Consider the following 23,999-nt stretch of genomic DNA (forward strand, 5'->3'; position numbering starts at 1 on the left):
ATCTACTTGCAGGATTGCATTGACCATGCTCCTGGAATAACAGCATTGCATGTTATCTCAGGAAATGTCTCTTGTGGTAAGTGTGTCTGTCTTGAGAACCAGAGCCACTATGGAATCTCTGTGATCAAAAATTGTTTTAACAGAGAATTGTGGAAAATAAAATGTATAGCTTGTGTCATGGTGAGAAGCTACTTCTTCAAGTAAAATTGCACCAGTATTTGATTTATAATTTCTTTTTGTTGCAGTTTGTAGGTCTCAAACTTCAGAATTACTCGTGGCTTCTAGGTGAGAACAGTGGGAGTGAGAGAGAAAGAGGCAAGATAGAATGAAGTATGACAACAGGAGAACAGCTTCTTGAACCACTCCTTAGTTATAAAGAATTGTTGATGGAGTTGTAACAATTTAATGTTGTTTATGGGCTTGAGAAAAAAATATATAGTAGTAGTGATTATTTTGGGGACTGTGGGGTTGTTCTGTGCATACTTCTCTGTGGAGACAATGAAGTTAATGAAAATCCATAGGAACTGTAATTACAGTCTCTCCTGAATTTGGGGTATGTCTTTTATAGTTCGTTGTTTTGATTAATACACAGTGCACCCATTTAACTTCAGTTAAACGAATGGCAGCACAAAGCACATGGGTTCTACTTCTGCAGCTTGAAGAGGTGGTATGTAGCTCTTTTACTTTTTCTTGAAATCTCGTTCACCAGTGATCTCTTTTTTATGTATTAAGTGCAAATTAAGTAAGCCTGAATTGGTGTTTTGTAGTCTACCAGGCAATCACTTTGATACTCTGTATTGGGGGAATATAGATCTTCTTTTTAGAAAAAAAAAATCTTTAATATGGAAAATAACCAGAATATAATTTGATTAGCACTCTTTATTCAACAAATTGCTAAAATAAATAAGATCACTTATAAGTGTTAGCATTTGAGATTAAAAGCTGAAAATGTGCCTTTAATGTATTACATTGGAAAAAGAATATTATTACGAACTGTAATTTTTCAAAAAAAAAGTATGAATGGAATCTAAGGCTCAGAATTGCAAACAGTCAGTCATTTTACATGCTCCACATCAACTGCTGAGAGCAGAGCAAAGGGCTATGTGTGAGTTGCCTTCATGGGGCACATAGGTGATCACATTTTGATCCACCCATTGTGTGGAGTTTAAATAAGGTGAAATTTAGCAATTTTCCAGAGTGGAAAGGCAAAACAAAATAAGCTAAAAGCTGCCCCCCTTTGTGTGAACTCTCAGTGACTACACAGGTGGGAGCAGAACTTAACCAGATGTACGTGTGAAGATGGTTAATGAAGCTCATGTGAAGGTGATCAGTGTAGATAAGCAGCATATTGACTTTCTAGAGACTTCCTAACTCTTCTAATTTCACTTACCTGAAGCCACTAAGCACAACAGTGGTGAAAGAAAAGCACTCTCCAGTACTAGACTGTATGCTTTGTGATTTTGAGGTAAGTGACTTGATATAAACCTTGTAGGATGGTTGTATTTTCCTGCACACGCGGGCACAGTACGTTGGAGCAGGGCTGTCTAATGTTCCAGCTCTGTCAGCTCTTGCTGTGATGACCCTGCTATATGTATAATTAATTGCAGCTGGGGTTGCTTGCGTGCTACACCTCACCTTTGTCAAAGGTCAGTATGCATGGCGTTGAAGTCAGAAGATAGTGGTGTGCTTCACCAGTTTCCTCCCATATATGAAGCTGGTATGTCATGGTTACGGCTGCTGCTCATCCTGCTCAGAAAGGTAAGGCTGAGTATGTTGTTTCCTCCTGTTTAATTCCCCCCCGAAAAAACAATCCAACACCTAAGGACATCACTAATTTTTGCTAAACATTAATTCTCTCTTCTATTCTTCCCTAGAATCTGTGTTTAGAAATGGTCTGGGTAGGCCCTTTGATATGTTTCAGCCAGTTTTCCCCCATGTGCCAGAGCCTTTGGCGTGTGCTATAATTGCTTGCAGCTATGGAGAATGGGACTGTGACTGTGAACAGCCGGTGGGCAGTCTCTGCTTAACTTGTTGTTTAGGACTGGCTATGTCTATTTTCACCCAGTCTTTAATATTTCTCCTCCGAGTTTTAGATGAACCCTTGTGGGACAGAAAACTTAAGTTGCTATTGGTTATTTGACTGTTCTTGCCATTCTTGTAACCTTATGTTTCCCTTTGCTAGTTTTGGAGCCTGAGGAGAAAAAAAAAAGGGGGGGGGGGGGGGGGGGCTGTGAGTGGACACATTTGTGTACTGTGAGCAGATGAAGGCCTAGCAGTAACAACGTCTGCACTCTTGTGCTGTGAAAGTTAGGTAAAAGGTGCCTGAGAGTGTTGTATGACTGCAGTGAGAGGGGAGGAGAGGGAACTTAAGCCTTTTTATTTGCCACAGTGGCTCCCTAGTCCCACAGTGATACTGTGGGAGGGTGGCAAAGCTCCACTTTGCTCAGAACAGCTGCCTCTGGGCTGATTTCCCTCTCGCACATACTTGCTGTTTCAGTTTCTGTGAAAAACAAGAAGTTTGTGTAAAACAAGCAGTTGTGTTGGTTTTACTCTATTTCATGTCATCGTGTGAAAAAACTGTGCTAATGATCATTTTATTTTTGCTCTTTTTAAAACAACTGATAACTTCAGCTACTTGAAAGCCAAAGTCCCTTTGTTTTGCACTTCTGGTGTGAACCAGGTGGAGGCGTTTGGAGTAATTGATGCAGGCAAGTTCTGCAAATCCAAGTAGAAAAATAGTTTTTGTCTCAAGTCCCTATGGCAAGCACCCCTTGATACAAATATATCATCTCTTGTGTTGCAACTGTAGGTGCAGCTAACCAATAAAATGGTTGGTTTGTGGTTTTTTTTTTTTTTTTGGAGTCTGTTTAGCTTGCTGGTATCATCATTTTGAATTAACATCAGAAAGTGTTTTATTCAATGATGCCTTTAGAATTACAGCCACTAAATGGTTGTCTGCTGTATCAGGTCTTTGCATGCTGCTTATGTTTTGTAACCCAGAACTTTCTATTAAAATTAAATTGCTTTTGCTGTTAGCTTGGAATTGTTTAGATGGACTTTGTGTCAAACAGTGTGCCAGGATTTTAAATTCCATCTAATTCCTTCTCTCTTCATTCATATCAACCCTGAAATTGTAGTTGACGCAAGGATGCATTTGCACAGGAGAAAATGGCTGAGCTTATGTCTTGAAAGCCCACATTAGGAGTATATTGACTATTTTAAAGCATGAAGGGCTAAGCTGTACCTTTAGTATTTGTTTTAGAACTTGGGATTACCAAGCCTGATAAAAGGGGGAATGCACAGTAAGGTTTTAAAAGTTTTTGTTTTTACTATTGCAGATTTATCTGTTGTTTTGATAAGAGATAAAATTATATAAATAAAGTGACACGGAGAATATTTATCTTCCCCAGGAGAGTGAGGACTTGCCTGTTTGCTCGGATACAGTGCTTAAACATTTGGCTTGAGCAAGGTCAAAGTTTCATGTCAGACTTCATCTCCTCCCCTTGGCAGTAGCTACTGAGCTTTTCTCTGCCTGCATCTCTTAAGGTGGTGGATGGGGCAGGAAAGGGAAAGAGTGCTCACAGTGGTTTGAGGAAAATGGGGGAGAGGGACTGGAGGGAAGCAACTGCTCTTGGAAGAGATGTTTTCTCCTTTTCTAACTATTGTAGGAGCATCAAAAAGCTACACTTGGAAAAATAAAAAATAAAAAAAAATCCAAGCCTCTGCATTCCCAAGATATTCTCTGTGCCTCGTCTTTCTTGACGCCAAGGAATATGAAATATTTTGGCAGAGTCAATGCTGTACCCTTGGCCAATATATTTGTAAAAAAATAAGTGCACTGTTCTGATGGCTTCACACTGTTTTTTGGCTGAGAATTAAGTTACTGAATGAATTTTGTGGATCACAACATGACTATTGTAAATACTTATTGCCTTCCCAGGGGTGCATATTGGTGTATAATTTGAATTTCAAGCATACGCAGAATTAAATTCATTTATCAAGTATATGAGAAGCCGCCTCACTCTCCCCCCCCCCCGCCTCTCTCTCTGGCAAGGTATTCAGGAACCCTCAGTTGTTAGGGATAATAACTGTATTGAAAAAACAGGTCGGCTTCCCCGAGCAGAAGAGAGGCAGGAGATGCGCTACGCGCTGGAAAAGGATGGTATTCCAGAGAGCGTGCGGCTTTAAACAGACCTAGCAGCCAAAGGATGAAGGGGAAACCAAAGGGAAAATTAACTTCTTCAATATGAGGTAGTCACAAAGTCAAACAGGAGCTAAGGTTTCTGTCTGTCCCGTCACTGCTAGCTAGACCCTACCTCTGAATCATCAGAAACCAGAGCAAAGCAGGGTCCCTTCCTCACGGACACCCCCAGGCAGTCACTGCAGAACAGTCTGACAGCAAGTCGGGGCTGTGTGCCTGTCACAATGAACACAGGGTGAGTCGAGCGTGTTGCCGTTCTGAGTTTTACCGTGAGGAGCGGTGAATTCCTCCCCTCTCCACCACAGGTTAAGGGAGAGTAGCTTTGAAAATAGCTTTGCTTGTAGATATGGAGACAAGTGAATCTAGAAGGGATAAATGGAAATAGTAATTTACACAGCATGCAGTCAGGTGGAGTAATGAACTACTGCAGTAAGTCAGAAGGCTACAGACAGTAGCTGCGTTTTTAAAAGGCCTGAATATTTTCCTAGTCGTGAAGTCACTGGTTATAGATGTTAAAAGGAGGGTAGTGGAGTTTTGTCCTCCCGTCATTAGCCAGACTGTTCTTCTGTGAGGTATCTCCTCTTCACCCCAGGGCAATACTTGAACATTTTTTCCAGTGCCTGGGTACTTCTGCCATTTTCTGCATTTTACTTGGATTAAAGAAAGTGACAAGGATCTGCAGTTGATCACATTTGCATGGCCAACCTTGCCGTGCTTGCTCTGCTTGAGTACGCGCTCCAGAAGACGTACTTCTCTGTTTTGAAAGTCACTGCGTGGTCTGTGTGCGTGAGCTGTCCGAGTCAAGCTGCTGCTCAGCTTTCTGTTCCAAGCCATTTTCTTTCCAAGTGAAGGCATGTTTTTTTTTTTTTTTCCTGGCATTTAACGTTCTTCATGTTTAGGCACCATCACTGCTTAAAGATGCCACAGGCCACTGACTTGCGTGTCTGGAGCCCGTTTGTTTTCTAGGATTTTTATTGTTGCTTATAATTAAAACAGATTTTTAGCAGTGCAGCTGCAGCCTGATTGCAGTTATTTTAATGAATCTCAAATGAAAATATAATCCAGCTTCATCTCCTGCAGTTGTGTTGACAAAATTAGAACTGGAGGAATCAAAAGAAATAGAAATGACTTTCCCCCTTCCTGCACCAAACTTAAAACCATTATTTGGAAGGGTGGAGGAGAAAGTGGTCTCTGTGATGAAAAGGAGGACACTTCTGAGGACAGAGCTATGCTGTGAAGTTGTATAGCTCCATTTTTATTGATGCTGCAGTTTTCATGATACCTTTTTCTTTCCCTTTTTAAAGCTTCTACTGGCAGCATCAAGTGACTCATTTGGGGGATATTCTGGAAGTAAATGGAATGGATGCATTTGAAAGAATTTACTTCTAATTTCAGAACGAACCCAAAATAATGAAAGCTTTGCTTAGTGAGAAGCGTGTGACAGTGCAAGTGTCAGGCGCTTAAATTTGGGCAGTTTCCTCATGGTGACAGGGAGATGTCACCCAGAATGACTGCAAGCACTACCGAAGCAGGGCCGTGGCATGACTTGCTGCACATGAAAATGTTTTTGAATTTTTGTTAGTGTTGGAGTGGTCTGGCAAAGCAGCGCTGAAAGTGAGATGCACTTGGCAAGCCCTCCAAGGTCTCTGATGGCATCTCTCTGTCCAGTGCTTTTTTTTTTCTGCTGTAAAACTTTGCTTGCTGTCAGACTGCAAAATGGCCGATGCTCAGCTGAACGGCAGTATTTTGTAAGCAGCCCCTGCGTCACCCTGAGGAAGGATGTTTGGTTTAGTTTGAGTTATCTGTGTTGCAACGAATCCTTTTCCATTGCTATTGAAAATGCACTTCAGAAATTATTCAGGAAAGTGAAGCTGAAGCTAATTATTTGTACAAAATCAAGGAACCCTACGATGCTGTGTTGAATCACCTTAAAAGGCACCCCTTGTTTGGAATCTCTGTCGTGAATTGTGTCCCATATACAGTCAGTGTCAAAATGTGAATTAGGTGCTAAGATGTGGGATCTTGGTCTGAGGACCAGTAATGCTTTGGCGAATAAATCCCTTCTGTTTCCAGGAGTATTTGGAACAGAGGCTGGTAAAATGTGCGTTCATAATAATGGCTGTTCTTCACTTAATTTGAGCTATTCCAGCTCATTTCTGCCAATGTTAAATTAAACTTTAAGAATTAGGAAGGATAAGGAAAGAAATTAAATTATGATGAGATAGGTCTGCCAAGCTTTATACTAGGGCACATAGAATTTATGGCAAGCCAAACTTGGCTTACCTGTCAGGAGAGGAGATTGTAAAAGAATTTATTTAGAAGGAAGCTGAAACGCTTATTTTTATTTAATGTCTTAAGGATTGTTCTGCACATTATCAAAATAATTACTTCCCATGCTTACGTAAGTAACACATTATTTTCTTTGAAACTATTTTGTACCTTAAGTATTTTGTCCATTAAAATGATTCCACATTTCATTTTTTGTTGCTTTCTTTATAAAGGAGCGCTTGTAAGCACCTATAGTGAATTCTTCTAAAGACTTACTATAAAATAGATATCCAATTATGAAATAAGGCATAAACAAGCTAAGCTAGTGCACACACAAAAGAACTGATACGATAACTGGAAGATCATTTTATTACCAAATCTGCAGTTGTTTCAAGGACTGGCCTTTAGGACTTACAAAGGAATCTGAATATTGTTTGTTTCAGACTAGTCACTCCTCAGACCTTCCAGTTTCCCTGGTAGCCTGCGTGGTCATAGGGGCTGCTGCCGTAAGGGCAAAGACTTGTGAGCTCTGGGTAAATGAAGAAACCACGTTCCTCTTGGCTCTGGCGAGTGGCCCTGCTCTGTGACAATCCAGGACACCTTTGGAAATTTAAATCTGATGTATTGATATTCTTATACGTAAAAACCTTGGGGGGGGGGGGGGGGGGAAAGAGTGCCGTCCAGGTGTGTATCGTTGAACTGGGTTTCGCATATATAGGAGTTAATACACGAGTTTTGTGTGTGTGAACGATACCAAACGCTGTGACTGTTGTAATCCCTTGTTAATAAGGGGATTGGCTTGCAGTACAAAATGACTTACATACTTCTGTGTGCTGCATTATCCCTTCCACAGGTTTGGAAGCTTTATGTGTTTTCTAGCCCTCAGTACCTCTGTACTTCAATGCAGCACCTGCAGAACTTGTTCTATGAAATGGTAACTGTGTTCCTCAGCACTAAATCCAGTGTTTTGCTCTTGATTGATATCCAGGTGTGCATGTGTACACACAAACTCCAAGCTCCTTCTTTCTGTCATGTTTGGCAATATCCGAGTATTGAGTGTGTTGCCTGTCTGACCGCTGTTTGTGATCTGAACCTGCCTGGAGTCTAGGAAGAGACCTTCAGGTTTGTATTTCTGCTCGTGGAGAAGGTGCCGTGCCTCCGCTTGCTGTCAGGGAGGCCAAGGGGTTTCAGCCTGGCAGCCCCTGGGGAATGGTGATGTGCAGCAGGGAGCAGAGCTGGCTGCAGTGGAAAATTTGGGTGGGAGGGAAGGGCGCAGAGAAAGAAGACAAAGGAGCTATCTGTACGGGGGAGGTCTCAGTTCCTCAGGCAAGGCACACTCCCCACAACCTCCTGGGGCTGCTTCAGGGGTTACAGGACAGCTTGCGCTACAGGGCTCTGCCGATCTCCTGCCTAAGAGGCAGGTGGGGTTTCGGCACCTCTGTGGGTTCTCCCTGGCTTCATTCTGCTGCCTGTTTTGCTGGTGACCGTCTGTCTTGCTGCTGGGTTCCGTGCAATGGCATAGTAGTATGGAAAGCTAAAAACCTCAGCTGAAAGCTTTCCTTTTGTTTTCTCTTTTCCCTGAGCTATGCTAGGTCTGAAGCAATCTACTTGCAAATACAAGAGAAAAATAATCCATCCTATTAGATGCCCCTCTTCCCTGTTGGGTGGAAAATGATTTTTCAGAAAATTTCCTATTGGATATATATTCAGTTTATGTATTGTAGTTACAGAGTATATTGACAACATTTTAGGTTTTATTTTTGGTTCATTTTTTTTAACACTACGCAGAGATCAAACATGCTGCTTGTCCCACTAACTTCATCCAAGTGTCCATCTTTCTTTCTCTTTAACTGTAGTGTTTCCCATCAGAGTAGTGTGAACCTCTTGCTAATTGCTATGCTGGCACTTCAAGGCAGGAGAGCAGCAAGCTTTCGTCCTTCAGAGGTAAGCCAGTGAACGCTGTGTCTAGACAAGTAGGGGAGAATGTGACTGTGGGGACACGCTGCCTGCTTTGCAGCCAAAGGATTTGTTACTCAGTTCTACTGCTAGTGAGGGGACATTTGCCTTTATCTAATACCACCCCTTATATATTTGTGTTAGTTGGAAAATGTTTATTTCCTGTGCACTGTTCAGGATTTCTCAGTCATACAGAAGTACTTAAGATTAAGACCTTAATATTTAATAAGCTATTGTTAAAGAGCGAGCAAGCCTGCCAATGTGAGATTGGGCTGGCAGCTCAGTGGATTAATGGAAACAGAGTTGGCTTTAAAAGCCCTGAATGATAATCTTTAAATATGCTTAGGCATTGTGGTTGTGCAGTTTCCCTGGGGAATCATCATATTCTCTGCTTCAGAAATTGTATTGAAGACATAACTGAAACTACAGCACAACCTTGCCTACTGGCAAATCTACTTTCATTCCTGGGGCTTAAATTCCTTGTGTGTGTCTGTATATGCTGAATGTCATTCCTTCAGGGTTTTCACTTCTTATTATATTGTTGCCACAGGAACAATTTTACCCAAACTTTAAAAAAAGAGTTGCAGAGCAACTTCCTTCCTTGAACAGAGATCTTGTTTAAGCTTTCAAATAAGCAAATGTAGCTATACGGAAATACTGAAATGGAAATTATGTTGAGGCTAGTGATGTGTACTATCAGTAAGCTAGCCAGAGGAGATTTGAAAAAGACTGGCTCAGATGGCTGCCTGAATTTATTTTTTATTTTTTTAACTCCTGTCTGTGAAATTCCGTGGTGCTTCTGGTTCATGTAACCCATTTCAATACTAATTCATTCTCTGATAGAGATCTGAGTAGCCCCACTGCAGATGATAATGTAGACACAGTGTGATGCATTCTGGGATGTCTTCAGATAAATTGAAAGACTTGAGAATATTTTCATTGTAGGAGATTGCTTTTTCTTATTTATATAAGAACTTACCAGGCTGAAAGGTGTCTGGACTTAAAGTTGCTTTTCTTGTGTACATATTTCTGGGGATTATCTCAATTTCAATTTAATTTGCCACTTCACTTCATGCTATAAAGCTCTCAGGGAAACTTTAATTTTCAGTGAGAGGTCACTAGATTAAAATGAAATAAGCTTGCATCAATCAGAACTATATTGTCCCGAATTTCTGTTTATGCTTAACAAGAGCTGCTTGTGTAAGGCACCAGAGCACCCAGCTGTTTGGTGCTAGATCTGATTGTGTAACTGCACACCCTTACGGTTTGTATAATTGCACTGATGTTAAGAAAACTCTTTAACTTGCAGGACACCGTGCTCCATGTGAGTAAGTGGACCAATGATGTGTTGGCTCTGGTGTGCTGAGTTCTTTTAAATGTCATAGATCTCAGAAGTTTTCAGTAATGTTTAAATTGCATATAAATTCACACCCCCCCACTGCTCCCTGGATTGATCTGCCTGTGAGGCTGGAGGTACTGAAGGTTGGAGGAGGTAAGAGAAATCAGTGTTTTTATCCCTTGGAATTGTTTTCATCATCCAGTGTCCTTTATGAGCTTTGCAAACCTGTGGCATCTGGGGGGGGAGTAGCTGGGATTTCAGTCATAACCTTGGAAAAGGACAGGAAAGCTGCTAGAACAGAAGGAAGGCAGGATCAAAGACAAAAGGTAAACGAAATGGCACCGAACACTTATATGCATACATTCAACCTTGTATACTGTAGATGGGGTTGGTGACTTCCCCCCTTTTCTGAATCGCAGCATGCTACAGACAGGGATCTGCACGTTCACACAAGACTCAAAACCCCCCAGTCTGCAAAATCACAGGGTTTAGGTGGAACAGTTTATAGAGAGACTTTACTGCATAAGTACTGCAGCCCTGATTCTGTTCTGGGAGCATGTTTTTGAAAGAACACCGCGTGTTGTCCAAGGGCTCAGCGTGTATTTCATGGGATGCTGCTCTATTGTACCTTATGGTGGGAGGGAGAAAAATGCTCTGCTCAACTGGATGAAGTGGAGTCCTATGTCATATATATTTTTTTTTTTTAAAAAAAAGCTTTGCTTGCATTGGAATATTCTGAGAAAATGATACATACGTTTATATTGAATGTACATTAACTCTTGATTCCATCAGAAACTAGAGCGTGTGATTTGCAGTAAGCTTTTAATTATGCCCATTTTTCATGTGATGATAATTCTTTTAAACCTATGAGCATGTATTTCAAAGCACACTTTGATAATGAAGAATGGACCGTGTCACAGTAACCAGCTGTGGTGCAGTTAGGAATAAGAAGGTGTTTAATAGGGAGGAACTTGAATGCATGGACTTCACAGGAAGGAGATTTAAAACTTCAATTTTTATTAGCACCAAATATCAAGCAAGTTTCATGACAACAAGCTGTACTTTCAAGCTGGTAAGTTGTTTAGGGAAAGTGAGTGGGTAATTATATGACACATTAATTCAATTTACGTACTCTTGTGTTTGCATTTGTTAATCCACAATGCCTTCAGTTGTGCACAGGTCTGAGTTCACAGTTTCTGTAGGAAATGTAGGAGTATTTTCAGTTATGAGGTTTAGGGACATCTCTGTTCTTGAAAGACCAAGTAGCATAACATAGCTGCTCACCAGGAGAACAATCAAAGCACCTCTGACTTCTGGGGCAAAATATTCCTGTTTTTCTTTCTAACATACCTGTCACGTTCCTGCAGCTGAGCTCATAGCATGAAGAATTTTTCCAATGGCCCTTCTGCACTTGCAGCCCCGTGCAGTCTCCCTACTCAGCTAATGCCAGCGTGACCTTCAAGTTAGGCTACTGCAGTTACAAAGACCGAGGCCATTGGTGGGGAGGGAGGAGTGCTGAGGATTGTAAAGAAACTTTCTGTGACTTTGGCTGTCACAAGCAATCTGGTATGGGCACGCGACTGAGAGGAGTTTCCAAGAAAGCACTAGCAGGAGCACCATGCTGAAGTGCTCTTTTCCGGTAGTACTTGCAAATGCTTCATCTTAGTTCAGCCTGTAAACATCATTAACTCCCTTGGGAGGAGGGGAGGGCTCGATTCCTTCAGAAATGAAAGCAAACTGAAAATTGTTGTGTGGGTTTTATTGTTTTGGGTTTTGTTTCTGTTTTTAGTTTGTCTTGGACAGTTAGCTTGCACAAGGAGAAATGCCCTGGTCATCACCTCAGGACTGCGTGGATGTATGTGAGCTTTTCAAAAGAACAGCAGTGGGAAAGCCTCGAGGCTGAGTTCAGCATCCTGCGTGCTTACTATTCAAGCTCAGATACAGTATCAGAAATGGCTAATGGATTAATTCAACTGATTTTTTCAAGGTAAATTGTGTTAGAAGAAGAAAGAGGAGGAAAAAAAAAAAGAAAAGACAATTCCCTGCAGCATTAGTCTCTCTGGAGAATGCCAAGCAGCTAGTGGCAGTTCTGCTTGATCAGATGTGTAGGAGTGTGCAGGCTTGCATGAGGGGAACTGTGGATGCTCAGAGAGCAATTCAGATGTAGTCGCTAGTTAGGTTCATAAGTAGGCTGTGACGTGAATTACCTGGTCACAGTGCTCGCTTTTCTCTCCTATGCAGGGACTGCTCTCCTAGCACAGTGCCAAACCTAAAGTTCCTAAAGCCACGTAGGATGCCAGTCTTACATAGGATGCAAAGTTATATAAATAACTTCGTTCTCACTGCATTTGGCAGAGCGGGCCCCTGAGTAACAGGGCAGCCCTGTGTGCAGAACAGCAGGTTTAAATGGTACAGTACGGGTGGAAGGTCTGGAGCAGCTGCGGGCTTCAGCTGTACAGCCAAGGGAAGGCATTTGTGCAGGAGGGAGATGAGGTGCATCTGAATAGACTTGCGCAAACTGCTTCCTGAAATCCCTTTATTTCTCTAGTAATTTGTAATATCTTCAGGATGAATGCTTCACACCTAAAACTTTTGTCACTGTCAGTATGGAAAAATAAATACATAAGCAATACACATTAACAGTTGGTTTTTATGCTGTACTTTGTACAAAACTTAGTTTTATATAGAATATATACAGTTATATTTTCTTACGTTAGCTATGATTTGAACCACGTCCTGTAATAGTCCCTTGGAAATGTCATGGGAGGTTTATACTGGGTAAAGGATCCCATGCTTTCAAATTATTCCTTTAACCACCGGTACTGGGAAGTCTCTGTTGTAACAAAATGTTCTGCCTAAACAATTTCTGCAGAAGTCATTTTAACAGATCAGCCATTTCATCACCAAAGAAACGTGTTGTGAGGTGACTTCTAAGCACCCTGCGTAACTCTCTAGCTTGCACTGCTGTAGTGAATGCTTTCTGGCTGTTTGAGGGAATGTAAGCTAAGGTGTACTTCCAGGTCAACAAAAAATCACAGTTTTTAGTGAACAGAATAACATACAGTATTTCTATGGGGAAATAGTTTTATTAAAAAAAAATCAAGGTGTAGGGTAAAATGACCTACATAGCCAACTGTTTGGGTTTCAGAAAAACAGCCTTTCAAATTGCAATCATTGGGTAAATTACTAACAATAGATTGTTTTTTGCTTTTTTTAACATACCAGAAAGTAAGGGCTATGCTTTTGTGTCTCTTTGAAAATGTTTTGTATGTTCTTGTTTTTACGTGCTACTGTTAGCATGGTTTCCGTTGTAGCTGCAGTGCTGTGCCACCACGAAGTACTTTATAGTACACAGCAAGTATAATCAGCTAAGCCTGACATTCCCAGGTTGTGCTAAGTACATTTCAGAAAAAAATAGCGGGATGTCAGCTGAAATGCTGGGCTAGTTGTTGATTAAAATAGAAACACCTCTGGCTGTGCCAACATGTAGTTCAAAAAGCAAAGACAACTGAACTAGGATAGCTGCTGGGGAAGGTAGACTAGACTTCAAATTTTGAAACAATGGGATCCTGAAAAACAATAGCATACTCTATTTCCCAGGTTAAAGCTTTAGTGGGAAAATAAATCAGGCTGTAAAGGTAAATAGAGCTGTGCTCTCTGCCCATAAATTTCCATAACATTCATTAACTTAGCATTTTTGAAATATAGAGCCAATGGTGAATAAATGAAATTGAAAGGCAAAATGTTTAAAATACATTTAAGAAGGGGTGGTTTCTTTAATGTATATGCCATGATGAAGTTGTGAAATTCACTGCTACAATATAAGACTGAAGTGGAAAATCTTCACAGAATTCAGAAAAAGGATTAAGGATAGATGTGGTTAATGAGACCATCTAGTGGCACGTTTAACAGGATGAAGAAAATCCAAGGAATACAAGCCTGCCAGTGACCTAAGGGAGTTGGAAGAAACTTCACCAAAGGACTGGATTATCCTTTGTGAGATTTCCTGCAACAACTTCTAAATCTGTGGCTCTCTGCTTTCAGGCCATGGTCGACCCTAACACTTTCAGTTGTCTGTCTGTGTTGTTCAGAAGGCACCAAATTTAGAGGCAGTTTCACTCGTGAAGCTGTTTGACCTGGAGGGTGCAATAAATTGTATTGAAAAGGGCAGTGTTAGACAAGACTTCAGACAAGGTACTTGGCTAAACAGACCGTTTTTGATCTGGCGTAGTAGGAGTTCCTAATGTTGCATTTTGGTGTTAATTAACTGAGTTTTCCTACACACTTTGTGAATATGAGCAACTACCTCAGAAAAAGAGAAGTCAGATTCTTTCAAAATTGCCAATAACACGTTCTGAACATACCAGTTGGTTTAGGGTGTACAGTTTTTTGTTATGTTACTAAATACGTTCCCCCCCCCCCCCCCCCAGTGTTTTCTGAAATATTTCCTGTATTGACTGTACATAATTTCAGGTTGTTCGTAAGAGGAAAAAGAAAGGCGTATAAATTTACCTGGAAATGGGTAAGCTGCTCAAGTTTAAAAAACAAAACCAGCAAAATAAAGAACCAATAAGGAAGGACAGATCAAATCAAAGACAGGTAATGAGAAATGACAAAAAGAAGTATGCTATGTATTTTTTTTATTGCATATAGTGTGGGTGTGTGTGCATGCTTGCACACCCATCTTTTGGTATGCATATACTCACTGTATAGCTTGTAGTGTAGTTCGTTATAAAGAATACAAAAGACATTCTGTTGTAAACTTTAAAGAATATTTAATAATTTTTTAAAAATAAAATGTATATTTTAAATTTTGTTCTTTATATGAATGCACAAAAATGTATTATCATAGTTGCAGTGACAAAATCCAAGGAACTGAGGAGACCTGCCCACTGCGGTAAGACACAGGTGACGCTCTAAGAGAATTCATAATGGAATCCAAACAAAATTTCCCAGGGCGAGTCCTGACTTGTTTTCTTACAGTGAATTGCCTAACTCAGTGTCTACGAAGATCATTCACACCTAGCACGAATTCTTGTGGACAAAGGTAATAAAGTGTCTGGTTTTAAAACAAATGCCACGATCGGCTTTCTTTTCCCTGCTTACCTTTGGTGCCACACTTATAGCACAACAATGAAGCCAAGTGTGAAGTGCAGGGCAGTAACTTTGTCCATGCTGACAACCTCCTGTCCTGTCTGCGAATGGGAGGAAGCAGCCTGGAGCCACATGCATTGAAAAATAGAACCAATTTTTAATTAGCTTGTGAGAAGTGAGAGGGGTGGGCGGATTCACGTAGCGGCCCTATTACTGATGCTAGGTAATGTTTTTACAACTTCGGTGCATTTCCTTCCTCTCCGTATTACAGATCATATAACGCTGCATTCAAATGGTAGCTATTAAATGGAAGAATAAACCTTTACAAGTTTATATTATTTGAGGAGGAGGAATGAAGAAATGTTCACAGAACAGAAACTGGAGTGAATTTCAGTGATTGTGCACTATAATACGTAGAGCTAAATAATTCTGTGGTACAAGCAGTAAGATTTGGCTGCTGCTGACAATTACTGTACAGGAAAATAAAATACATTCTATTAAATATATATATTCTTAAAATTGTGAAGATGAAAAGCCAGAAGTATATTGGACTGAATCTAAAAGCTAAATCCAGATCTTGCTGAATTCAGTAGGTCCAGCTGTGTGCCCTATGCTTTCACATCTTGTTATTAAGCAGAAAGAGCAATGGGTGTAAATTGGGAGTTCTCTGCTTCACTCTATTTGTTACCTTTGGTTCTGTCTTTAAATGTATTGAGTCTTCCTTCACATTTAAAAATAAGCGGAAGTAATCTAAAAGGCCTTACTAAAAGTGACAAACACACTAATGGAAGCAACTGGAATGACTTCTGGCGTGCTCTGCATAAATACAGTATGAGCACCATTTTGAATGTACTAGGGGGTGATTATAATCAACCAGTTCAATGTCAAGTTTTATACATAAAATGGAACTATTTTTTGTTGTTGCTTAGAAAAAAATGCTGCTGTTAAACATCACAAAACAGTCTGACCTCAGGGGACAAAGATGCAATGCTTTTAGAAAGAAAATATGTTAAAGCTGATTCTTGTTATATTCAGTATGTTCAGAGGTTTGAAACTGGATTGTGCTGGTAATGCTTTAAGCACCGTAACATCTGTTTGGCTTGTGTAAAGAGAGTTACTGACATCAAATATAGAAAATGGTCCAGTGCAAACTATCAGTAAGTTGCACTAGCATCTCTGTTGGCAGTGTGTTTTTCTCTTTAGTAGTTGCTGCTGAATGGTGATGTTGCAATGACTGGGCTTTACAAAGCGAGCGTTGCTCATACTGCCTCTAGATCGTATTTTTGAAAACCGAGGCTGTTTATCTTGTTGTAAGGATGCTTAAACTGTGGCAAATGATTAGAGAGAACCGGAATGTGTGATGTCTCATCTGCACTGGTTTCTTTTATTATTATTATTCTGTAGGTGTAGCTGAAGTCTGGCAGTCTGCTCTAAGGGTTCAGTGTGTATTACTGGGATACTCACAGGATGAGGGTTGTACTCTGTCGTCTCCCTTCACCACCACCACCCAAACTGATGAGAGTTGCCCCATGTGGGAGTTCTGCTGCACAATGGTTTGCTCTCATCACCAAAGCCATCAGGATTGCTCTCCATTAGTTTTTAATGGCAGAGATCACTATGAATAGACTAGTCTGCCTTTTGTCTTTCTTAAAAATCAGCGTTTTACAATTGTGTTCATCATTCTGCTACGCAGCTTTTCAGTGGTGGAAATGCAGAGCTGTCAGCAGGAGCACCTGTGAGTACAAACTATGAAGTGTGGCAAAAACTCGCAATAATGATACCTCTAACCTGGAATTGTTTCTGTGCAGGTAAGAAGCGTGGAGAGAGGAAAGGAACAAACTTCTCCCATCTCTCCAAGAGCATGATTGTTGATGGGTTACCCTGGGCTCAAGGAGCAAGGAGCAGAGAGCATCGAGACCGTGGTGATTACAACACTGAGAGTAAGTCCCCTGCTCAAGGCACAGGTCACCTGTGTATTGTGGGCTACTCGCTCAGTTTAACCTCTGTCATGGGTTGAAGTCCGTTAACATTTGTGGCTTGTTGGCATGGCAATAAAATTCTTTAGTGGTGGTGAGGTTGCTATGAGAGCAAATGATTGGGAAGCTGCACAAAATGCACACAAGTAACTCGTTACTTTGAACTTAGCTTGCACAATTAAATGCCCCGTGCTACAGGGATTGATGTGTAAAATGGGCATAAGTGAGCACTGCAGGCCCAGGGGAGGGGTGGGGGGTTACTGGCTGGTGTTAAGGAGAGACTTCAACAGGCCGTGGGGTGGCAAGGCCAGCTTTACTGCTGGAAATTGCCTTTAAATCAGGGTAAGCAAAATTCACTTGTAGCCGAGACATGCTGTTGTAAGCACTAAAGGTGCTTCTAGTCTGTCCCAGTAAGAATGACTGCACAGGGCTTTCTGTGAAAACAGGGCACCGAGGTTGTCTCCCCAGTCTGCTGGCAGTAGCTGAGGTCCTCAAAAGGCTGCTGGGGGGAGCAGGCCAGCTGCATTGCTCTGCTAGCCTGTTCGCTGCTATCTCCTTTCCCCAGGTGCTTCAGCCTCTCCCTGCCATGTGTACATTACCTGGGGCTGCTTGCTGATGGGGAGTTGTTGGCAGTTTGTTTGAGCAGTAGGAAGCATGAGATTCTTAGACACTGGAAGGTTCATGCAGAAAGGTACTACATAAATTACTTCAGCTACCGATGTAGGGTGGAGAACCAGACAACTGGTGGCTGTTTCCTGGCAAAAGGAAAGTACTGACTTTGATTTCTGCAAATTCCAGGAAGTGTGGGGCATGTTCTAGCCATCAGCCTTTGAAACCAGTAGGAGGGAGATGGCTGCGAAAAGCAGAACTGAGAGGTGACTCCATTTCTAACAAATACTGATGTGCCTTGGCTGTTGTAAGCACACAGCTGGAAAAAACTGCCAAGCATAAAAACATCTGAAGTCTTAATAACTCTTGGTAAGATGAGCAATGTGCAAAGATTTTTCCTTAGCAAGGCAAACTCTATCATACCTGCAGACACTGATATTCTAGAGTAAATTAATGAAATGGTGACATTGAGGGAAGGAACAGCTGACAGCATTGTACAAATCTTCGAGTGTGGAAATGAGTGATTTTTTTTGGCAGACTAACTTGAAACAGAGATGACAAAAATAAAATCATAGTAGAATGACAGAGGAGCCCACTCACAAGTTGTTTACTGAAATGAAGATACAGCTGAAAGTAATTACTTGTTTCCCAGAGGTATAAGTGATAGTGCCTCCTACAAGAAATAGTACTTGGTTATTTCAGTTGGAATGTAAAATGGGATAGAAAGGTTCCCTCTTTCTGAGGTTAGATGCTGGTTATTTTCACCTCCTTTCAGAACAGTACGTGTATATGAATGTAATATGTATTACATATTCAGTCAACTATCACCTATATGCCACTGGCAATTAATAAGTGAGACAGTGTCCAATATTGTTTTCCCTTAACAGCCAGATCTCACTGTACAGATTCTGATTAAAAGCCTGACTTTGCAGCACATGAAATTAAAAATATTCCTTTAAAATAGCATTTCTGAAGATAATCCTCTCCTGGCTACAAAATCATCTTGAGACACTTGGAGGAAAGGCTGGTTGCTCTTGACATTTTAGCTGTGTGCAAACTGTAGTGAAATTACAGTTGCGTTCAGTGCTAGCTACTCTGTACCTTCTTTCCATGCTGAAGAATGCGCGTTTTCTACACCCTCTCTTCCAGACTCTGAAATGCTGGAAGGCAACCTGGCAGGTTTCACAGAGGTTGCGCCACTGCAATCTTTTCTTAACATGGGTTTGCAGATCAGCCCCTCGTCTGCAGCCTCCTTTGCCTTCCATAGGCCCCAGAAAAGGAACCATCGCTGTTGGGAGGTTTTCTTCTGTTTAAAGCCAAGGCTGCTGCTTACCTGTGCCAGTTCGAGTACTGACTTTCTTTTCTTCCTCCTTCAGTAAAATGGGGTGATTCACAAAATCTTCAGAAAGATAGCATTATACACAGTTTATAGTACAAAGTGGGGGGGGAAAAGGTCAGATGAATGAGCATGAAGGAGATTTCTCCTGTGTCCTTTGGAGGAGAAGCAGAAAGATTGGGAATGGTATCTATGCACAGTAGGTGTCTGCCTTGACTACCTGACAATACATGGTCATTGCAAAGGTGAGTCCAAGAATCTAAGAGAAAAAAAGCAAACAACCATTTTTCAGTAAGTCAAAAAAAACCCTATTTATTGAAATAAAAAAAGAAAAGCATGCTTACACTGGTTTTGTTCACACACAGGAAGACACATCACATACGGCTTTTCCTGCCAGCTCCTGTCCTTGTTTCTGTTCCTAGTTTGTCTGCCTTTTGTCCTTACCTGTATTGCTGTTTTACAGAATGAACAATGACCGCAGTAGAGTTGATTTCTCCATAAAAAGCAGCAGCCAGATACTGGGAAGAGGTGTATCGAAAAGAAATGTTTGGATGTCTTTTGCTCAAAAGTATTTTATAGTAACAACTTGCTCTGCTGTGGGGCTGTGGTTATCTCTGTAGCTGTTGCTTTGGAAGACAATCAGTTTCATCCCTGACCCAAAGGATGCTGTGGTTTACTTTACTGTACTTTACTTTTCAAAGCATGTTTGTGCAGAGATCCCTCTGGGGGAATCACTGGAGACTGACCATGCATTAATCATAATCATCAGTGGCTCAGTGGCTCATCAGCAATGTAAGTCTCTCTCCTTCTGCTCAGGCTGTTCAAGAGAAGCAGCAGGCAGAGGTGGTGGTCCTGCTCCCAGCCTGACTGCTGACCTCCGGTAGCTCAATTCCTCAGAAAAGGGGCGGAGGAAGAGTCCCATTTCCCTTCCATTTGAAGTACTTACGTGAATGTACTGAGTGGTTGTGCTGTTCTTTTGCAACACTGCTGTAAACATCTTCACTGGGATAAGGATTTGCCAAGTAGATTTTTTTTGTGTGAATTCTATTTTAAGCACCTGATTTGACCACGTAAATGGTACTGTGTATATAAATGGTAGTCTCCCTGATAACTATTTTTGAAAGAATATGAGTAACACATACTACTTCATATATAAAGGCAAAAAAAATGGTTATGTATTTGTCTCATTTCTCATTCTTCCACAGTGAAATAAAGCAGTGAGGCTTTAGTCTGCTGTCTTATAATAAAGAACTGCCTTTTAGAAGTAGCCCTAGAATGCTGCCTTTTATTTCTTAATAAAGGAACTCCTTCCAAGATGGTTGTGTAATAAAACCTTGGGGGTTTTATTTTGGTGGTGAATTTGTTTTACAATTTCTATCTAGCATGCATGGCTGGAGAAGATTCTCCTGCCGCATCTGCTGTATGTCCTTCAAGTTGTGTTGTGGTGTGATTCTAACTATCAAATCATTAATGTGAAAAACAAAACCTATCACATATTTAGGGCCAGATCAACATTGTAAGAGCAACAATGGAGGGCACCCAATTCATTTTAGGTGACAGTGGATCAAATCTTTCATCATCACTTAGATTCAATCATTTAGTGCAGCTAGGGGCAGACCCTGACAAAAGTGTTTGTATGCTGAGCTAGTTTCTCTGTATTTCACAGCATTTACTAGCAATATTAATCAGCATTTTAAAGTTGTCTGAAATGTTTGCTCTCATTGGAAATTAGTCACTCCTGTTTGTCAGAAGGACAGTATTTGCTCTTCAGTACCCTGACTGTCATCAGGGCCTGTGGGAAGGACACTGCCATGGTCTGCTGGGTGTTCAGTGTATCTTTTAAAGACTCCCTAAATGCTCAAAAGTTGCCTTTTTTTTTTTTTTTAAATGTGGTAATAAATTAACAACCAAATCTTCTTATATTGTCTCGCTGCCATTTGATCTTGTTACACCTACCTGTTTCCTAAGCATATCAGCTTAAAATACTAGAAAACATAAAACTCCACTGAATTTGGGCCTACAAGGAGTCAGGCATTTGCACTGATAAATTGCAGCCATGACTTACCAGAAAGTAAGATACATGTTATTCCGCCTAATCCAACACTAGCAAGCATATAAACTGAACTGTGATCCCAGTCTCTCTCTCTCTCTGCTGCCAGCAGTATACCATGCAAAATTAAAAGCCATGGGTTAATCTGGCGTTATATAGCATTAGTTTAGCTAGGCCATCCTTTCTGCTAGCGTGTTGCGTGTGAGAGAGAGACAGGAACTGGAAACTAGAACTCTGTCTTACTGCGTTCAGGAGTGGGCCTCCAGGCCGTAAGCAGAGGGCTGACCTAGAGCTGAAACAGCCTGAGCTCTGGTGCAGCTTTCACCTTTGTATCCTCAGGCTGAGGGTTGTACTGCTGTGGCTGCACTGGGGCCAGACTCACCACCAGCTGGATTAAAAATACATATACTTAAGAGAAAGAAACAATCCACTGCACTGACGGCTGACCTTCCTCTGACCAAAGTTACACTGGAAAGAACTGCAAGTCACAATCTTAGCAGCAGCTCTGTACCAGTCTGGCCTACCGACTTTCACAGAAATTAATGGCAAAGGAGAATGGTTTTATAGCCAAGGTTGAATTCTGGGAACAACATCTCTACTTAGAACTTACCCTACGAGTTAGGATGGGATTGAAGATGTAAGCTACCTTTAGGCCAGCTCAACATTAGATATTTAGCTTAAGCTGATTGGCCTCTCTGGAAAACTACTGAACAAATACAGGTACTCTAAAAGGCAATACACCCTACAATGACTAGGATTCTGTCACAGGACGTTGACTCATCACTGAGTTGAGTGTGAGCCTTAGATAAACCACGTGGTAAGGTGCCTGCTCTTTGCAGTACGTCATGACACAGAAAATGTGTGCAGTATTCCTAGTTCTGTATCCTCTACACAGTATTTTAACAGAATGAAAACATGACAGAGACTTAAATCTCTGAGTTTAGTCTGACATCATGCAAAATTTGAAATTATTAAATTAGGCTTGAGCAGAATATATCTATTTATTAACACTTATTTAGTTGCGATTACTTAGGATTTGAAAATCAGTATTAAAGTAAGTTTACCTGCACCAGAGCTGTGCACAATCCAAAGATTCCCACTGCTAGTAAGTTTTCCTGGAGCCATATTTTCACCGTTTCGTAGCAAGGCTGGAAAAAAACAAAACGTATTAGCTATAAACACATGGATGTATTCCCCTGGGAACATAAAGACAGAAAATACAACACTAAGCTGCTGGGTACCCTGGTTCATCGCATCACCAGTGGAGCAAATACAGTGCCTTTCTGGCTTGGAGCCTGCACACAGAGTACGAGCTGTAATACCACCTCCGAAACACTGCACACATGAATATGAAGTGGGCCAGTAATTAAATATAACCAAGAACTAGATTTGGGGCATCTTTGCCCTCTAAAATTCAACTAGAAGCAGTTAGAATTTCAGAATGAGCCTTTCCATTTTCTTCATGTCTCAGGAAAGGTTTATTACAAAATATATATAATAAATAGACATATGCACACACACAAATATGTACCTCATATACACACATTACACAAACAAGGGTGTCAGTGAGAGCTGCTCAGTAGCCTCTCCTGCTGCACAAGGGCTGCTTTCTTACCATTTTCCATCATTTTAAGCTGCAGTATGGGTGCTCCTCCATTATTTTCTTCCTGCTTTAAATTCCACACTAGCTATAACCTCAAATTCCTAGCCCTGGAACATGGCAATCGCCCTTCCCTTGGAGAGGCTGGGATTGGCTGAGGTGAATCCTTTCTTTAAATAATACACTCCGCCTCTGTGGGACAGCCTTGCACACACACTGCCCTGTGTCCTGTAAATGTACATGGGCAAGGTTGTTCAGCCTTCGGTTAGTGGCTTCCACAGTATGTACATGGCATTAATGCCTACCCAAACGGTGTGGTTTTAGCCTGGTTAACCTGCACCGATCATCTTGGTACCCTGAATAAAATAGAATAAGACCTTTTAAGTCCCTAATTCAGAATTTGACTTGGAGCTACCTGGGAGGTACGATGGAACAATGTTTGGTTGCAACTCAGCCTCTGCCAGTGCCAATCCATGGGCATGAAATCTCACTAAAAAGTAACAGAGCTCTTGCACAGTTTCTGTCTTTGCAAACCATTAGAACAAGCAAAACTTCATTTCAGTGCTACTTCACCAGCTGGCCCTGCCCCACGCCTCCCTCCTGGGTATTTACATTACCTGTAATTAGCACCAACAATTGCTGAGCTAGTTAAAGACAGAAATTTGGGCTCTACACACAGCAGAAGCCCCTGAACTAAGGTGCCTGGCAGGAGCAGAGCGCACAAGGCTCGCAATCGTGCCTCATGACTGCTTGTGCCACACAAAGCTACTGCTATGCCAGTGCTCCAGGGTGTGTGTGGGGGGGAAGCCATTTGCCTTTACCTTAATCCAGTAGGTGGATGTTAAAAAAGACAATCCTGTCATTTCCTAGCTTGATCTGGGTGGACCACGCTCCAGATCAATGAAGGTACTTGGCTGTGACATGAACGGCCTTCAGCTCCTCAAAGTATTCAAACTGGCAATTTCATCAGAGGTGAAAAGCTGTAGCTCGACATGAGCCTTCCAAAACCTGATTAAAGCTGCCCGAGGTGACACCACACCTTATCACCTTTCAGCTAACTAGCTTCCTGCCCTTCACCTGGGTTGGAAGGAGGCTGCTGAGCTGCAGCTGGGGAGCTACTCACCGCTTTCCACCAGGTCCCTGGGGAATGGAGCCCACAGTTCTCGCTGAATTCCAAGCAGCAGGAGTCTGGCACCCGGGTTGTATTGTACACTTCGAACCAGTCAGTGTAGTTGGAGACTCCACAGCATCTGAACTGGAAAAATAAGAACCGAGATGACACTGTAAGGCTGATCTGTCCCTGGTGTCTGCTCGTTCTGAGGTGGTGGAAGAAGCTTCCATGCCTGCCATTGGACACAAACAGGACCTCATTCAGTGCACAGAATTACACTTGAATACACCAGCAGGAGCTTGAAACTTTAAAAAAAATAGTATTTCCTTAGCTTTACCCATACAGGCTAAAGTAGCTAATGTTGAGACAAGATGCAAAGGCACCTATTTACAGTGGCAGGACACTGCAGGAGCTGAAATAGGACAATGCCAGCCAAGTACCAAGGTTTTCTGTGACTGA

General features: G+C 41.5%; 1 protein-coding gene and 1 long non-coding RNA gene across 10 annotated transcripts in view; one reads left to right on the plus strand and one right to left on the minus strand.

Moving 5' to 3' along the window:
• The first annotated feature begins 7,125 nt into the window (after window positions 1-7,125).
• LOC308195828 lies at window positions 7,126-16,834 on the plus strand. Its single transcript, XR_013951867.1, has 4 exons — window positions 7,126-7,153; window positions 7,458-7,591; window positions 8,326-8,413; window positions 9,735-16,834. It is a non-coding gene; the product is annotated as an uncharacterized lncRNA (long non-coding RNA).
• Window positions 16,835-18,034: 1,200 nt separating this feature from the next.
• The window catches only part of TSPAN4 (tetraspanin 4), a 407,111-nt gene continuing 401,146 nt past the window's right edge, over window positions 18,035-23,999 (minus strand). For all 9 annotated transcript variants that reach the window (XM_080593874.1, XM_080593877.1, XM_080593879.1 and 6 more), the window contains 3 exons: window positions 23,553-23,684; window positions 21,894-21,977; window positions 18,035-19,038 (listed from right to left, as the gene is read on the minus strand). In XM_080593874.1, coding sequence (XP_080450000.1) covers window positions 18,970-19,038; window positions 21,894-21,977; window positions 23,553-23,684 — 285 coding nt within the window. In that variant the 3' untranslated portion in view covers window positions 18,035-18,969. The remainder of the gene's footprint in view (window positions 19,039-21,893; window positions 21,978-23,552; window positions 23,685-23,999) is intronic.

Source organism: Anser brachyrhynchus (genome assembly GCF_964034855.1).
Source record: "Anser brachyrhynchus genome assembly, chromosome: 5".
NCBI classification, from domain to species: Eukaryota; Metazoa; Chordata; class Aves; order Anseriformes; family Anatidae; genus Anser; species Anser brachyrhynchus.